Consider the following 18,445-nt stretch of genomic DNA (forward strand, 5'->3'; position numbering starts at 1 on the left):
TCTACATATCAGATTTTGTCTGAGACTTTAAATTATCATTTGAAAGTTACTATTTGAATTTTTGAATGATATAATAAAACCTTAGCCACGCAGAACCCTACTAGGTATTTTAGCTTTTTTTATAATGTAATTTTGCAGAGAGCCAAGAGTTTGCTTTCCTTAAAGTACTAATTTCTTTTTTCCTATAATCAGTGTTGAATAGAATTCACTATAAAATGTATAGCTTTCTTTGCTTTCATAAACAAAGTATATAAAATATATCTTAGCCTTGGTGACTCTAAATCATAATTTTTAACATTAGTTATTATGTTGGCTAGTGTTAGAATGATAGGCTGGAGATCCGGTAACAGCTATGGTGTCTTTGTGCCTGCACTAGAGGGCCTCAGAAAAGTGTACCTTTTGCTTCTGAGTAACAGAGAGCACGCGTCCTAAGACCAGATGGGCTAGTGGAAGTGATTTGCTTCAGTTTCTCAGCTGTAAATGAGATTGATAATAATACCTACTTCATGAAGTCGAGAGGTTTAAATGGGTTAGTAATATATAATATATCTGTGCTTAGAATACTGTCTGGTGTATAGTGGCCATTATATAAACAATTGCCTCTGCCATTATCATGTGTCATCATTTTTGTTGTTAGTCCATAATCCTTTATCTGCAATTCTAAAATCCCAAAAGCTGTGAAAACCAAAGATTTTATTTTTTTAAATTTTACTTTAAGTTCTGGGATGCATGTGCAGAACGTCCAGGTTTGTTACATAAGTGTACATGTGCCATGGTGGTTTGCTGCACCTGTCAACCCATCATGTAGGTTTTAAGCCCTGCATACATTAGATATTTGTCCTAATGCTCTCCCTCTCCTTGCCCCGCACCCCCCGACAGGCCCCGGTATGTGATGTTCCCCTCCCTGTGTCCAACTGTTCTCATTGTTCAGTTCCCACTTACGAGTGAGAACATGTGGTATTTGGTTTTCTGTTCCTGTGTTAGTTTGCTGATGAGAATGATGGTTTCCAGCTTCATCCATATCCCTGCAAAGGACATGAACTCATTCTTTTTTATGGCTGCAAGATTATATTGTATTGTATTATATTATTATTATTGTTGTTTTTTTTTTTTTTTTCTTTTTTTTTTTTTTTTTTTTTTTTTGAGACGGAGTCTCGCTCTGTCACCCAGGCTGGAGTGAGGTGGCCGGATCTCTGCTCACTGCAAGCTCCGCCTCCCGGGTTTACGCCATTCTCCTTCCTCAGCCTCCCGAGTAGCTGGGACTACAGGCGCTCGCCACCTCGCCCGGCTAGTTTTTTGTATGTTTAGTAGAGACGGGGTTTCACCGTGTTAGCCAGGATGGTCTCGATCTCCTGACCTCGTGATCCACCCGTCTAGGCCTCCCAAAGTGCTGGGATTACAGGCTTGAGCCACCGCGCCCGGCCTATGTTGTTGTTATTATTATTATTATTATTATTATTATTTTGATGGAGTCTTGCTCTGTCGCCCAGGCTGGAGTGCAGTGGCATGATCTCCGCTCACTGCAATCTCTGCCTCCCGGATTCAGGCAATTCTCCTGCCTCAGCTTCTCGAGTAGCTGGGATTAAAGGCACCTGCCATCATGCCTGGCTAATTTTTGTAGAGACGGTTTTACCAGGTTGGCCAGGCTGGTCTTGAACTCCTGACCTCAGGTGATCCACCTGCCTCGGCCTCCCAAAGTGCTGGGATTACAGGCATGAGCCACCATGCCTGGCCAGAGATTTTATTTTTTATAACTAATTTTGGGGCACAATTAGACCTCCATTGACAGCATGTTTATATTATTTAATGTGAATATTTGTGTGTTTTGCCATAGAATATTGATGTGTTTGATTACATCATACTGTCTCAGCTGCCAGAAAGCTGATAATATATACGGCTTTGCTTCTCAAACTTGAATGATCAGTTTTGGTTTTGTTTTTCTACGATCTGGTACAGATAGATACTTCTGTAAAATATAATTAAAATGTCGCAGCACTATCAAACTGTTAAAGTTTCTACTCTATTATCTTGTTGCAGATTGATACCAGCCAGCATACGGCTGGCACTGGTCTACCGGAAAAACTGAATATCACCGAGATACACACACACACGCACGCATGCACACACGCGTGCAGACACACCCCTTACTGCCTTTGGATAAGAGGCTGTGGATGTTGTTGTTATTACTATTATTACTTCATTCATATGTGGCTCCACACCAAGCCCCTCATGTCTTGTTTTTTGGATAGAGAACAAAAAATTAAGGCTGATTATATTTTTCTCTTGATTTCTACCTCCCTGTTAAAATCGACCAACTTCTAGTATAGGGAGTGCTTGTTCTCTACTAACTGAATGTTTTATTTGAGGCCCTGTGTTGGATACTGGAGTAGAAATTGTAGAAATAAAAGGAATTATTATAATAATGAATGCCCTTCCCTTGTCTCTTTTCTGATCATGTTTTTGGCATGTAGTAGATGAAGTCTCCCTGCTGTAAATTCTAGTTTCCTAAGATGCTGCTGCTGCTGGAACTTTCCATATCACATTTTCTTTCTTTCTTTTTTTGAGACGGAATTTTGTTCTTGTCGCCCAGGCTGGAATGCAGTGGAACAATCTTGGCTCACTGCAACCTCTGCCTTCTGAGTTCCAGCGATTCTCCTGTGTCAGCCTCTTGAGTAGCTGGGATTACAGGCATGTGCCACCACATCCCACTGATTTTTGTATTTTTAGTAGAGATGGGGTTTCACCATGTTGATCAGGCTGGTCTCGAACTCCCGACCTCAGGTGATCCACCCGCCTCGGCCTCCCAAAGTGCTAGGATTGCAGGCGTGAGCCACTGCACCCAGCCCACATTTTCATAAAAGGATCAAACTGTTTCCTACTTATAACTAGCAGTTTTTCAATTAAGTTTTTTGTGTGCATCATAAACTGCGTTAAACAAGGTCTGGTTGGGACAGAAGCTGCATGAGCAAGGGAGAGAGCACGAGAAGATTCCGTCAGAGCACACAGGGCCTGTGTGGGGTGTTGGAACTTTGACTCTGGGGGAAGCCACTGAAGGGTTTTAAGCTAAGGTGGAATATGATCTGCCTTACCTTTTAACAGGATCATTGGTGTAGTATTGACAGTAAGCTCTGGGGCACGAGGTGGAAGCAGGGAATGGACCAGGAAGTAGATACTAAGAAAGAAAATTTAGTGATGTATTAGGGAGCTCTGGCCAGACAAGGATCTTTCCCAGAAGTGAAGGGCATGAACTGCCAGTTTCAAAAGGCACAGGGTAAAGAAATTGAAAATTTCAGAAATTACATTATCATTGAGCTTCTCAGTGGCAGTGCTAGAAGCTAGCATACTACTGCTTTTCAAAATGCAAGAACATTACTTTCAGTCTAGAATTCTCTAGTTAAGGAGCTCATTACAGAGTGAGGGTAAAACTATTTCTGACAGGCAAAGTTTGAAATGTATTTCCTGTGTACCCTCTCCAAAGACATTCCTGAAATATGGGATGGGGTTAGTCCCAGTCAGCTGTTGTAAGGTGAAAATTTTTTTTTTTTTTGAGACGGAGTCGCGCTCTGTCACCCAGGCTGGAGTGCAGTGGTGCGATCTTGGCTTACTGCAAGCTCTGCCTCCCGGGTTCACACCATTCTCCTGCCTCAGCCTCCCAAGTAGCTGGGACTACAGGCACCTGCCACCATGCCCGGCTAATTTTTTGTAGTTGTAGTAGAGACAGGGTTCCACAGTGTTAGCCAGGATGGTCTTCATATCCTGACCTCATGATCTGCCTACCTTGGCCTCCGAAAGTGCTGGGATTACAGGCGTGAGCCACCGCGCCTGGCCGTAAGGTGAAAATATTCTAAATGGAAAAAAATGCATGACTGGCCGGGGACTGTGGCTCACTGCCACTGCCCAGCATCACAAGAGAGGTACAGTTTCTACTGAGTGCCTGTGACTTTCATACTATGCCAAAGTAAAAAACTCCAATCAACCATTGTAAGAGAATATCTGTATAGGGAAGAAAGGGTATATAAGTGCCTTAAAGGGGGAACTTTTTATACCTTTTCTGGGCCCCATCTAGGGGCTAGATTTGACTTTGACTCTGGGGGAAGCCACTGAAGACCCCATCTAGGGGCCAGCTGCTGTGGCTTACAACTGTAATCTCAGCAGTTTGGGAGGCCAAGGCAAGCGGATCGCTTGAGCCTGGGAGTTTGAGACAAGCCTGGGCAATGCTGCAAGACCCCATCTCTTAAAAAAAAAAATTAGCTGGGTGTGGTAGTTGTGCCTGTAGTCCCAGCTACTCGGGAGGCTGAGGTGGGAGGATCACTTCACCCTAGGAGGTCGAGGTTGCAGTGAGCCATGATCACTTGCATCACTGCACTCCAGCCTGGGTGACAGCAAGACAGTGTCTCAACAAAAAAAACAAAGCAAAACAAAACAAAACCAACTACCCTAATAGTAAATCAGTAGGTAAAATTAAAAATTGATGAATCAAGGCCTATAATGAATACATTCCTTTTTAAATTATTTTTGTTTTATTGTTAGAGCAGGGTCTTGCTGTGTTATCCAGGCTGGAGTGCAGGGGCATGATCATAGCTCATTGTAGCCTCTGAACTCCTGGGTTCAGGCTGTCCTCCCACCTCAGCCTCCCAAGTGGCTGGCATTACAGGGGCATGCCACTACACGGGACTAATTTTGTTTGTTTTTTTTTAGAGACGGGGTCTTGCTTTGTTGCCTAGGCTGGTCTCAAACTCCTGGCCTCAACCAGTCCTCCCTTCTTGGCCTCCCAAAGTGCTGGGGTTACAGGTGTAAGCCGCTGCACCTGGCCCTACACATTCTTTTACATATACTGAGATAAATATTAATAAAAAGAACCAAAAGGGATTAAAGTAGATACCAGCAGGGAACTAGATGAAAATAGGGAGGTGGAATGGGAGTTGGCTATGTTTATATAAGCCTTTTAGTACTTTTTAACTTGTCAGCTGGTCAGCATGCATAAAAATATGGAAACTTCAGATCGTTGTTAAACTCCTCAACATCATGTCTCAGGAAGTATTACTACCTGACTGATTTAACACTCTTCTATTCCAAAGAAAGATTTTGTTTATTTAAGGCCTTGTTCTAGAAAGTATTTAAGATTATTCCTTTCCTTAGCTCAGACCAGCTGCTTTCCAATGCCTTAAAGTATCTTTAGCTCCTGATGCTGGGTGTTTTTTTTTTTTTCCGCGACGGAGTTTCTGCTCTTATTGCCCAGGCTGGAGTGCAGTGGCGTGATCTTGGCTTACTGAAACCTCTGCCTCCCGAGTTCAAGTGGTTTTCCTGCTTCAGCCTCCCAAGTAGCTTGTTTTACAGGCGCCTGCCATCATGCCCGGCTATTTTTTTTGTATTTTTGGTAGAGACAGGGTTTCACCATGTTGGCCAGGCTGGTCTCGAACTCCTGACCTCAGGTGGTCCAGCTGCCTCGCCCTCCCAAGGTGCTGGGATTACAGGCGTGAGCCACCATGCCTGACCACTGTTTTTAAGTATTTCTTAAAACGTGTTTGTATTGTTTGTGCCTTGTATACTCCTTCACAGTAAAGGCCCTTTGTGATTTTTTAAGTGGCCCTCTGAATGCCTAGAACAGTTTTACATGGAAATGGGAATATGGAAATCACCTTTAAAATAAAATGAGAGAAAGTGATCCTTTCTAAAACCATAGAGAACATCTGATGTTTGAAAAACAAGGGCTGCACAGAGCTAGGAAATGATGAGGTGTGGTGTGTAGACAGATGGACATACTAGATACGTAGGGACAGTGGGAAGGAGATGTGCATACATTGGGACCAGATTAAAATGGACCTTGAATGCTTGAAGCTAATTTTGGAAATATGTTTTAGGCAATCAGGAGCCAGCATAGGTTTTTAAGTAGGATAATGACAATGTTTGATATCAAAACACAGAATTTTATATCTAGAACTGTGTACAAAATCCAAAATTTTGTACACATCAGAGCTATGTGCAAAACAAATTGTCATAGAAAACAAACATGGAAGAGCACTATCTGAAAACATTAGTATTGATTATCTCTGCGGTAGGATTTTGGGTGACTTTTTATCCTTTTTACTAGAAAAAATATGTTACTTCATGGTTGTGGTACAAGGATACTTTCCATCATTATGGCCAGGCACAGTGGTTCACATCTATAATCCCATTGCTGGCCAGGTGCGGTGGCTCATGCCTGTAATCCCAGCTGAGAGGCTGAGGTGAGTGGATCACTTGAGGTTAGGAGTTCGAGACCAGCCTGGCCAACATGGTGAAACCCCGTCTCTACTAAAAATACAAAAATTAGCTGGGCGTGGTGGCACGTGCCTGTAATCCCAGCTACTCAGGAGGCCTAGGCAGGAGAATCGCTTGAACCTTGGAGATGGAGGTTGCAGTGAGCCAAGATGGCACCGTTGCACTCCAGCCTGGGCGACAGAGCGAGATCCGACTCAAAAAAAAAAAAAAATCCCAGTGCTTTGGGAAGCCGTGGTGGGAGAATCGCCCGAGGCCAGGAGTTTCAAGACCAGCCTGGGCAACAAAGCAAGACCCCATCTCTACAGAAACAAATTAAAAATTAGCTGTGTGTCATGGCATGCCTGTAGTCCCAGCTACTCTGGAAGCTGAGACAGGAGGATCGCTTGAGCCCAGGAGTTCAAGGTTACAATGAGCTATGATCGTACCATTGCACTTTTCAACCTGGGAGACAGCCTGTCTCTAAAAATAAAAATAAATAGGGGCTGGGCACGGTGGCTCATATCTGTAATCCTAGCACTTTGGGAGGCCAAGGCAGGAAAATCACTTGAACCTGGGAGGCAGAGGTTGCAGTAAGCCAAGATCGTGTCAGCCTGGGCGACACAGCGAGACTCCATCTCAAAAAGTAAATAAATAAACAATTATTGTCATGCCGATGTTTTATTGTGAAATCCACAGCATCCGTTGCCTCCTGCTTCTCGCTCTTTTGTTTACTGGAAGGTAACTTCCTCCATGACAAAATATGGGTGGCACAGAGGATAAGGGACTTTCCCGAAGCACCTGACCTTCAGCGTGGCCTTGTCTTCCAATTTGTTCTAGGACTGTTAAAGATTCACTCCAGCCAAGCCAGTCCCCAGCAGGCAGTCCTGACAATTCCCAGCCAGCTCAAACCACTCAGCGTAAACACGTCTGGAGGGGTGCAGACGATCCTGATGCCTGTGAATAAAGGTGAGTGCCTTGCCCACGGGCCTCTGTGCTGTGGCCGCTTCCACGTATCTCAGCATTTACCAGGTGGTGACTGCTCTGCCCATGTACAGCCACCCTTCAGCTATCACGGTACTCCCTGCACCTTGAATGCTAGGGCTCCAACGCCAGGACTCAAAATCCAAATGTTCGTTGGCTTCTAAATAGCTGCCCTTATCTAAAGTTGAGTTGAAGGGGGAATATTTTAAGTGTTTATAAGAATTTACATTAATTGGATTGTTGTTTTCCTTTCCTTTTTTTTTTTGAAACAGAGTTTTGCTCTGTCGCCAAGGGTGGAGTGCAGTGGCAAGATCTCGGCTCACTGCAACCTCCGCCTCCTGGGTTCAAGCAGTTCTCATGCCTCAGTCTCCTGAGTAGCTGGCTAATTTTTGTATTTTTTTAGTAAAGACGGGGTTTCACCATGTTGCCCAGTCTGGTCTTGAACTCCTGACCTCAGAAGATCCACCTGCCTTGGCCCCCCAAAGTACTGGGATTACAGGCGTGAGCCACCGTGCCTGGCCTGGCTTGTTACTTTCTTAGTTTAGTGACAGGCTCCTGTTTCTACAGTTGAAGATATACCTCAGTTACCCTCATACCTAATAATCACCCACTAGTAAAAAGGGACTTTGCAATTCCTGTTGTCCTCAAGTTGTCTGTGTGCTGTTCGTCTCATGTGGGGTTATCACCTGGGAGTTAGATCACCTTCATTAAAAATAATCTCTGTATTTGTTATATCCCTCCCTCCTTTTCTCCCTTTAGTGGTTCAGTCATTTTCTACCAGCAAGCCACCTGCCATTCTGCCTGTAGCTGCCCCAACTCCAGTTGTCCCCAGCTCTGCTCCAGCAGCTGTTGCAAAAGGTACATAGGATCTCACAGAGTTCTTGTCCAGAAGTTTTGTTGTTTATCTTTTTTGTTGTCGTTCACGTTCTCTTCTGATGTCCAGAAGTTTTATGCAGGACATTACCATAATCTGAATCTTTTGAATTTTCAGCATTTGCAAATCAACCACTTGGCAAATGTGTCCTAAATACTCATATGGTAGACTTAACATTGAGGGAAACACAGAGATGTATAAAGGATCATTTCTACCCTTTAATAAATTTATAATAAGGTTGAAAAGAATTGCTGTAGACAGCAAGCAATCATTGATAAACACAAGACATGTGGCCAGGGAAATGATTGCTGAAATATTGCAGTTTGGGATGTCTGATCAGGGTTGGCAGGGGGTGTGGAGAAGGGCAAGACTTTGTATTGACCATGGATTATAACCTGGACTTTAAAAGAGTAGAGGTTTTTTAGCTGTGGGGAGTCAAGGGGTATGTCAGATTAAGGGCACAAGAGAGACAAAGACTCAGCTTCCCCTTTGGAGAAGTGGCAAGTTAGAGGGACTCATTTGGGGAGTATAGTTGTGGTAAAGGAGGTTTAGGTAGGGGCCAGACTTTGGCGAGCTGGCAGTGGGAGACATTTCCGCCCACAAGAGTAGATCAGGATAGCACGGTGGATTAGAGCAACACGCTGACATTGATAACATCAGTGTCCAAGCACAGGCGATCTGATTTTTGCTTTCTGCCTTGTGTCTCAGAACGCTAAGATAATGCTGCAAGTTGATAAACTAGCTGGAGAGATGATATTGGAAAAGTCACAATATTAGAACTTAGAACAAACCAGCATTGTACTTCAATGTAGCATTGTTAAATCACATGTGTGGGGAGGGGGTGAGGGATCTTACACAGCAGTATGGGTGGCCCTTTAAGAAATATCTGAGGAGCCATTTTATTGCCCCCGCCCTGTCATGAGGCTGGAGTTGTCCCCCCTGAGACCCAGGCTAACAGTTCTTCCCTTGTCTGATGACCCTGGGATGATAGGAGCCATCTCAGTCCCCTGGCTGTGTCCCCGCAACAGCTGGAGTGGCAGTTTCCTTGCTGAGCTTCACTGCAGGAGCTTTGTTTGTGCCTGCACATGTCCTTCCACTGCTAACCCCTAACAGCTGCCTCTTTGTTGCTCTTGCCTTGTAGTGAAGACTGAACCAGAAACACCTGGGCCGAGCTGCCTCTCTCAGGAGGGTCAGACAGCAGTGAAAACAGAAGAAAGTTCTGAGCTGGGAAACTATGTCATTAAGTAATTCTTCCAATCTTTCCTAAAGGAATTCCGCTTTGGGTGTTTGTCACACCTGTGACAGCTGAGTATGTGCAGAGTTGTGTGTGTAGCTCTAAGCCCTTGATGGGAGGAACTGTCTGTGCCTGTGTAGTGGACAAGTGATGCACAGCTGAGGGTCATCATTTTATACAGTGGTGTGACTGGAGGTGGCACTTGATTTGTAGCCTTAGAAGCCTCAGATGGGATTAGACCTCCCTTCAGTTGAGGTTGCCAGCGTGGGCTTTCTCTGCTGAGCCCCTGGGCGCAAAATTTCTCCTGTAGCCATCACTCAGGTGTATACGTGCTTTGTGACTGGGTGTCCACACGCCTGCCTAATCTTAGCTGCCTCTTCATGGGCTATACACACTCTTTGCTTCTTCTAAAATGCTTTCTGAGGTTTCGTAATTTCTAAATCAGGAAGCCACTTCTGACCAGCTACTTTTAAGTATCTCAAACCGCTGGGGACAATAGAAACTTAGCCCTTTAATATGGTAGATGGAGGCGTGAACTGTAATAACCCTAAGATGGGCATACAGAATTTTTCTCCCCTAGTAGCAGTCACATTGCAAAAAGATTATATTGCTATTTAATTTTAAGGTGTAGATTAACTGTCTGTAATACGCGCATAATCTTCCATTCCTGGGATCTTATTTAGTCTTGACATTTTCTTTTTAAGCATAGAACACCTTTCCTTTACAAAGAAGGTAATCTATGGAAGGAAAGACATGTTAATATGATGTTTTTACATTATAATTCCCTCAGAATGGAATATATCCATTAAGTATATGGCATACATATGGCTATAGAAACTGCTACATGTATTTAATTTATTGCCTTATTTTTTTTTTATCCTTCTCAGGATAGACCATTTAGAGACTATCCAGCAACTCTTAACAGCAGTAGTAAAGAAGATTCCATTAATCACTGCAAAAAGTAAGACAATTACACTGAATATAGGGGTGCATTTTTTAAAGCCGTGAATTTAAGGTATTGAGTCAACTGAAATCACTTGGGTTTGTAAATTAATATTGATAATGGCAGTTACCTTATAAGGTTTCAGCTAGAGATACAGCTCATTTGCAAGGGTTTTAGAATTCATATGCAGTTAGTTTTTTATTCTTTTTACTGTGTTGTTCTTTAGAAGGAATGTTTTACATTTTTCATATGTAAATCATAAATTGTTTTGTATGCAGTTAAAACTCTGTATTAGCATTTGGCGTTTATGAGTGAGGAAAGCATTTAGTGTTTGCCTGCAGTGTACCAGGTCCTGTGCAGGCTGGGTACGTTCACTGTCTCATATAATCCCAGCCTCCTGTGTGGTAGCTGGTGTCATCTGCATTTACAGATGAGGAAACTGAGGATAAACAGGGTTGAATAACTTGCTTGAGATCACAGAGCCATGGGTGGTGAAACAGGATACAAACCTGGTTCTGTTTGACTCTAAGACCGTTCGTCTTTCCTCTGAAACTCAGTATTGCACACTGTAGAAATGCACAGTTTTTAAGACCTCCCAAAGTGGTGTGCTGTGTCACTCCCATCGTTAGCTAGATTGAGTAAATTGCTGCTTAGCCCCAGTTGTTTTGATAGAATCAATAACCCTTGCTGAGGGGCCAGCAGCCTGCGGACACAGGAGCATGCTCATGGGCAAGACCACTATGCACACTCAGAGGGAAGCCAGGGGCAGCCTCCACGCCACTCAGATTTGTAGGGCTCTGAACACGTACGCCAGGTACAGACCACCTACTTATTTTTTCCAACTGTAATAGCAAAGCGGTAGTCTCTCTTTCTAAGGTAAAGTTTGGGGGATCATTTTGATGTATCTCAGAATAAACTTTTGATGACAGTTTCCCAGCCTGACAGAAGAAATTCAAACAAAAAAATCTCTCTCATATATACGTGTTTGTGTGTGTGTGTGTATGTGTATATGTGTATATACATACGTGTATATATATACGTATACACACACACACACATATATACACACACACATACACACACACACACACACACAGACACAGTTTTCTCTCTCCTTAAAAATACAGAATACAAGAGCCGGAAGGTAGTTCAGATACTATCTTCCCAGCTTTCTCAATTTATAGATAAGAAAACCAAGCTGGTTGCAGTGGCTCACGCCTGTAATCCCAGCACTTTGAGAGGTTGAGGTGGGCAGATCACCTGAGGTCAGGACTTTGAGACCTGCCTGGTCAACATGGTGAAACCCCATCTCTACTAAAAATACAAAAATTAGCCAGGCATGGTGGTGCATGCCTGTAGTCCCAGCTACTCGGGAGGCTGAGGCATGAGAATCGCTTGAAACCGGGAGGCAGAGGTTGCAGTGAGCTGAGATTTGTGGGCAACAAAGTGAGACACCATCTACCATGGCCACCTTGTGAGTTAATGGCAGGTCCAGGGCTCCTAGTGGAGCGCCAGTCCCACAGACTTCAATAGCCTGTGGCAGTGATTACCTTCTCCACCAAAGAAGCCAAGTTCCCAAGAAGGTGTGTTGCTTTGAGTACACACGACAGGACGCCTTCTCTTCTGAGGAGACGCCCTCCTGTGTTAGGCTGCATCTTGCCTAGTAAGGAACATACATGCAATAAAGAGGTCTGAAGAAGTGACTGGCTTGCCTCCAGCAAATGATATGTGATTGGAATCGTAAGAGCTTTACTCAGGATTTGCTGGGTATGTGCATTCTAGGTGAAGATGCCAGCTGCTTTTCTGCAAAGTCTGTGGAGCAGTACTGTGGCTGGAACATTGGAAAAAGGAGAGCCGCTGAGGTAACCCACGTCTGCCTGTTCATTCTGGCTGCCTGCAGAAACCTTTTCTTAGGGAACAGAGATACAGATTGCAGCATATTTTGTTGAAATATTTGATGCAGAAGATTTTCTTCAGTTAAAAAAGTCTCATTTTTCAAAGACCTGTATCCAGCCAACTTTCAGGCCTGCCTTCTTTTCCTTCACTGGTAGAAACATCCCTCACAGTTTCTAACTCTTTTTCTGAGTTTCAGAATTTTAAATGAACTTGCATATTGAGTCCTTACAATGGGAAGGTGCTGTGGTCGGTTTAGGGAAAGTTGGGGTAGGAGGGGAAGTGGGAGGTCCTAGGTTGAGACCAGGTAAAAATCTTTAAGGGCCAAACCTAGGAGTTGCTGTTTTAGTTACAAGCATTAGGGAGCCGGTAGAAGTTCTCCTTTTTTTAAGTGGGGAGTAACACAATCAGGTGTTTTTTCTTAAAAAAAAAAAATTCTAACAGGTTAAGTTAGGATGGTGATTTATGATTGCATGATAACGTAGTTGTGTTAAGTGGAAGGATTTGATTATGGTTCCAAAAAAAATTTTTTTTAAGTGGCAAAGAGCAATGACAATGCGAAAAGTCTTACAAGAAATCCTGGAGAAGAATCCGAGATTTCACCACCTGACTCCCCTCAAAACCAAGCACATTGCTCACTGGTGCCGCTGTCATGGCTACACCCCACCAGACCCTGAGAGCCTGAGGAATGACGGGGACTCCATCGAAGATGTGCTGACCCAGATCGACAGCGAGCCTGGTAAGCCTTCAGTGGCACGGCCCAGAGCGCCTGGAAGCGTAGGGGCATTCGCTTAGAGGTGAGGATTTGGAAGAGGTGCTGTAGAGAACAAGAGCATTTCCTACCTCCTGCCATGTCCTCCCTGGGACCATGCAGTCCCCGTGGAGTTGTTGGTACCCAGGTATCTCAAGTGTTGTGCCCCAGCCACAAACGTTCCAGCCCTTGCCATGCAGCAGGCTCACACTGTTCACTCCGGAGTCCCTGCTCGGCATCATTTCTTCTTTGAAGACTCCTGATCCATCTCCTTTCCTGCAGATCGAAGCAGCTTCCCCATCTTTTGTGACCTTAAGGACCCCCCAATGCCCCAGACAAGTCTGTGCTCCTTCTGTGAAGATGAGGCCTGTGTCTCATCTGTTACTTTATCTCCAAACCCAGCTTGGAGGCCGCCACCCAGTGTGGGAGGCACTTGTGAAAACTAGTAATGTTGCAGGTGAAATGAATTGTTTTATGATTTAAAAAAAAAAAAAAAAAAAAAAGACTACTGGGCCAGGCGCGGTGGCTCACGCCTGTAATCCCAGCACTTTGGGAGGCTGGGGCGGGCGGATCACCAGGTCAGGAGTTCAAGACCATCCTGGCTAACACAGTGAAACCCTGTCTCTACTAAAAATACGAAAAATTAGCCGGGCGTGGTGGCTGCCCGCCTGTGGTCCCAGCTACTCGGGAGGCTGAGGCAGGAAAATTGCTTGAACCAGGGAGGCAGAGGTTGCAGTGAGCTGAAATTGCACCACTGTACTCCAGCCTGGGCTACAGAGCAAGACTCTGTCTCAAAAAAAAAAAAAAAACAGCAACAACAAAAACAGACCACTGCTGCAGGGCCATGGGATGTAGGACCAAGGGATTAAAGATATGTAGGGAGAAGCAGCATTTTGAGTTTCACCTCCAAGAATAAGAATGGTTGGGCCGGGCATAGTGGCTTATGCTTGTAATCCCAGCACTTTGAGAAGTCAAGATTGCTTAAGCCTCCAGGAGTTTGAGACCAGCCAAGGCAACATAGCAGGACCTTGTCCGTACAAAAAATACAAAAATTAGCTGGGTGTGGTAACTCGCCTGTAGTCCCGGCTACTTGGGTGACTAAGATGAGAGGGATCACTTGAGCCCGGGTTGAGGCTGCGGTGAGCCATGAGCACGCCACTGCACTCCAGCCTGGGCAACAGAGCCAGACCCTGTCTCAATAAAATAAAAAGAAAGGTTGTTCTCTGCCCCCAGCCCCATTTATGTAGGAAAACAGAAGCTCTGCCTCCCTGTCCAAGGAAACTTGGAGCACAGAGGTGGGGTTCCTTTAAGACTTAGGGCCAGGCTCAGTGGCCTCCCACTTTGGGAGGCTGAGGCAGGAGGACTGTTTGAGCCCAGGAGTTCAAGACTAGCCTGGACAACACGGTGAAACTTTGTCTCTACAAAAAATGCAAAAATTAGCTGGGCATGGTGGTGCACGCCTGTAGTCCCAGCTACTTGGGAAGCTGAGGCGGGAGGATTGTTTGAGTCCAAGAGGCTGAGGCTGCAGCGAGCTGTAATCATGCCACTGCTCTCCAGCTTGGGTGACAGCGCAAGACTGTGTCCAAAAAAAAGGGGCAAGTCCCGTTTTTGCCATTAAGCTTCTTGAGAGCCTAATGCAGGATGGCCTCTCCTCTCATCTCCTGCCGCGCTTTATATCAGCAGCATGAGAGCTTGTCTGACTTCGCTGTCTAAGCTACTCGGAGAGCAGAGACCGTATTGATGTTCCCCGGGCTTCACTGACACTGTGTGGAAAGTACAGTACTTGCATGTACTAGGCTTCCTGTTAATCTGACTGATTACAAACAGCCCCTGACCTACAGTGGTTTGACCTGTGATTTGATTTTGTGACTTTACAGTGGTCTGAAAGCTGTAGGCATCAGCACAGGCCTTGACTTCTGATGGGATTGCATCCAGATAAGGCCATCGTAAGTTGAAAATATCCTAAGTCAAAAAATGATATTTTCAACTTAACAATGGGTTTTTCAGGATATAGCGCCATCCAGCATAACTTGAGGAGCAGCTGGAGCTCGTTAGAGCCCAGTCAGTAAAACCAAACGGCAGAAGCTGGGTGCCCTTAAATCTTGTACCTGGTGTGGACCTCACACACTCATCCAGAAAGTGGAAGGGCACCAGTGCCCTAGACCTGGCCTTAAGGTCCTCACACTCCTGATTAGGCTTTGTATAAATCGCCTTATTAGAAACTGGACCCATAATATACATTGAAATGTTAACAGTCCTGCTCTCTGAGCAGTGAGAATAGGGGTGATTCTTTTTATTTTCTTCACTCTGCATTTCTAAATTTTCCAAATTTGAGATGTAGAAAAATCAGGTCTGTCCTTAATACTCAGAGGGAGGGGGGTGGCCTGGTATTTGGTGGTAAAAGTGAGAATTCTGTACTCTTTTGTCTTAGATGGCAGTTGCTTTACATAGATCACACACAAGATGCCTGTCTTTGTGCCTTTCTCCCTCATGAATTACTAGTTGTCATTATTATAGATCCATAGAATGTTAGAACTGGAAAGAAGGTCAGCTCCGCTGATGCTTTTCCCCCTTCCTCAGACCATGGGTCTCTTGGAGATGGAAACTCCTCTTCCGTTGGCCCCACAGCTGTCTTAACACTGCTCGCTTTCATTTAGAGTGCCCATCATCGTTCTCCTCTGCGGACAACCTCTGCCGCAAACTGGAGGACCTGCAGCAGTTCCAGAAAAGGGAACCCGAGAATGAGGAGGAGGTGGACATCCTCAGCCTCTCTGAGCCAGTAAAGATAAACATCAAGAAGGAGCAGGAAGAGAAACAAGAGGAGGTCAAGTTCTACCTGCCACCAACCCCAGGGTCTGAATTTATTGGGGATGTCACACAGAAGGTAGGGGTTGTGGTGTTAATAGTTCATGCAGCAGAACAGACTCAGAGCTGGACATTCAGACGTTCAGCCTCACAGACCCAGACCCAGATGTTCAGCCTCACAGACCCAGACTCAGACCCGCACTCTTCTGGTGGTGTAAATGCTTGACTTCCTTCTGCCTGGTTGACCCAGGTGCGCTCTCTGGGCTCCCATCTTCCTGCATCAGAGCCCTTGGGCAGAAACACTAATTACACGTGAAAAGGTTGCTTGTTGAATGCAGACTTGAAGCAAAGCTGGCTAGATAGAAACGGTTGATTACTCTTCATCTCATTTTTTCTCATCTGCCTCATTAGAAGCACCTTTCCCTCATGAGGCGTGGTCATATTTGAGTTGCACGTCAGTGCAAAATCCTCCCCTGATGTGTTGATAGGTCCTGAGTGCCCGGCCTATGGTGCAGATGGCATGCACCTACCTTATTATACAGGAGAGAGGTACTTATCCACCCTGCTGGAGCCTAACAGCTCTTCAGCATCTGTCGGTTTCTCAGGGCCTGAGGTGAAAGACAGTGTGCTTTCATTGGCTGCCATGAAAAATGGGCAAGATGCAGTTTCCAAGTGCAAACAGGACACTGGAGTCTTGATTCCAGACCTTCCAGAGTGGTGTTCGCTTATCAGAGCTCATGGCAGATCCCAACCAGGTTCTTCCACGAAGGAGATTTGAGAGTTAAAGTAGGATTATAGTCAAATTTTAGAAATCAGCCAGAAATGTGGAAAAACAAGATAACATTCGTCTAGATGTCATATTCCGTGTTCCTTTCCAGTGAATTTTGCCCAGCATGTTTGCAGAGTCCTTCTTCCAACCAGGCATCTCTTTGGGTGTCAGAGAGTTATGCTTGTTTGGAGAGAGGCCGTTTTTAAAGCAGCGATACGAACAAACGGCTGTCTTCTGCTTTTCCAGATTGGGATCACCCTGCAGCCCGTGGCGCTCTACAGGAACGTGTATGCGTCCGTGGTGGAGGACATGATCCTGAAGGTGGGTGCTTCCAGGGGCCGCCAGCCAGGAATGGTGGTTGCATCCCAGGAGGTTTGAAGTAAGGGGCAAGGACAGAAAAGGAACAAAGATAACATGCTTTAAAATTTCTCATCTTGGCCGGGCGCGGTGGCTCAAGCCTGTAATCCCAGCACTTTGGGAGGCCGAGACGGGTGGATCACGAGGTCAGGAGATCGAGACCATCCTTGCTAATACGGTGAAACCCCGTCTCTACTAAAAAATACAAAAAACTAGCTGGGCGAGGTGGCGGGCGCCTGTAATCCCAGCTACTCGGGAGGCTGAGGCAGGAGAATGGCGTGAACCCAGGAAAATGGCGTGAACCTGGGAGGTGGAGCTTGCAGTGAGCTGAGATCCGGCCACTATACTCCAGCCCAGGCGACAGAGCGAGACTCCGTCTCAAAAAAAAAAAAAAAAAAAAAAATTTCTCATCTTATTTGGGCTTCTCTCTTTTTGTTTTTTTCCTTCTGATTTTTAAATGGACTAAGTTATATTTCCTCTGAGTACTCATGTCGCTCTGAAGATATTTTTCCACGTGGTTTCAGGTGCCTCCTAAGACATTCTGGGGGGCGGTGGTCAGTGCACTCGTTGCTTCAGGAGGTGGCAGAGACAAAGCCTACGATTTTCCGTACATGTCACAACAGCAAACAGCCCAACTGTCCTGACCCTGGCAAGGGGATGAAAATGCCGCAGCCTCCTTCCCCAGCCTGATCCTAGCTCAGGAGTTCCTTTCCTTGTGGATCCTCCCCAAGAATAGGGATACCTCAGTAACAACTGCTTTCCTTAAATACAATGTCTAGGGCTGGGCGCGGTGGCTCATGCCTGTAATCTCAGCACTTTGGGAGGCCGAGGCGGGCGGATCACTTGAAATCAGGAGTTTGAGACCAACCTGGCCAACATGGTGAAACCCCATCTCTACTAAAAATAAAACATTAGCCGGACTTGGTGGTGCTCGCCTAGTAATCCAAGCTACTTGGGAGGCTGAGGCAGGAGAATCGCTTGAACCCAGGAGGCGGAGGTTGCAGTGAGCCGAGATCGTGCCACTGCACTGCAGCCTGAGGAACAGAGTGAGACTCCATCTCTCAATAAATAAATCAATCAGTAGAATAATGTCTGATTAATGAAAATCACTCCAATTCATAATTTCCCGGAAACATGGCCTTTATCACTATCGTCTATTATTGAGACCTTTAATTTTTTCTTAAGGACTTTTCAATCCCTAGGTGCAGTTGTTTCAGACATTTGGGGTAAGGGATGGGGTTAGATGCATCCCTTCTTGCCAGCAAGCAGATGGCCATTTGAAGAATAACAGCACCTTCCATTGTAGGCTACAGAACAGCTGGTGAATGATATCCTGAGACAGGCTTTGGCAGTTGGATACCAGACAGCTTCTCACAACAGGTATTACTATCTCTGCAGTCCGTGGTGTGAGGCTTATACCTCTTTCCTAACAGTTGAATTACCCATGAAGGTGTTTTATACTTACATCATCCAGTAGGAGGTGGAGAGAGTGCTTAGGACACTCTTAGAGACAGATGAACTCAAGGGTCTGCTCTGTCATTTTTAGAGAACCTCGGTTGTGAAAGCTCACTCAGCTTTGCTCAGAGGTTTATATCCTC

General features: G+C 45.2%; 1 protein-coding gene across 14 annotated transcripts in view; it reads left to right on the top strand.

Moving 5' to 3' along the window:
- The window catches only part of YEATS2 (YEATS domain containing 2), a 111,057-nt gene that overhangs the window by 89,297 nt on the left and 3,315 nt on the right, over positions 1 to 18,445 (top strand). For 11 of the 14 annotated variants that reach the window (XM_077991791.1, XM_077991793.1, XM_077991797.1 and 8 more), the window contains 9 exons: positions 7,078 to 7,206; positions 7,981 to 8,079; positions 9,237 to 9,339; positions 10,217 to 10,290; positions 12,055 to 12,134; positions 12,703 to 12,904; positions 15,574 to 15,800; positions 16,737 to 16,811; positions 18,154 to 18,227. In XM_077991791.1, coding sequence (XP_077847917.1) covers positions 7,078 to 7,206; positions 7,981 to 8,079; positions 9,237 to 9,339; positions 10,217 to 10,290; positions 12,055 to 12,134; positions 12,703 to 12,904; positions 15,574 to 15,800; positions 16,737 to 16,811; positions 18,154 to 18,227 — 1,063 coding nt within the window. Of the gene's footprint in view, positions 1 to 2,037; positions 2,424 to 7,077; positions 7,207 to 7,980; positions 8,080 to 9,236; positions 9,405 to 10,216; positions 10,291 to 12,054; positions 12,135 to 12,702; positions 12,905 to 15,573; positions 15,801 to 16,736; positions 16,812 to 18,153; positions 18,228 to 18,445 lie in introns of those variants that run through there. The other 3 variants (XM_028843892.2, XM_077991798.1, XR_013413705.1) reach the window with 2 other exon arrangements.

This window comes from Macaca mulatta, chromosome 2, assembly GCF_049350105.2.
Source record: "Macaca mulatta isolate MMU2019108-1 chromosome 2, T2T-MMU8v2.0, whole genome shotgun sequence".
NCBI lineage: Eukaryota > Metazoa > Chordata > Mammalia > Primates > Cercopithecidae > Macaca > Macaca mulatta.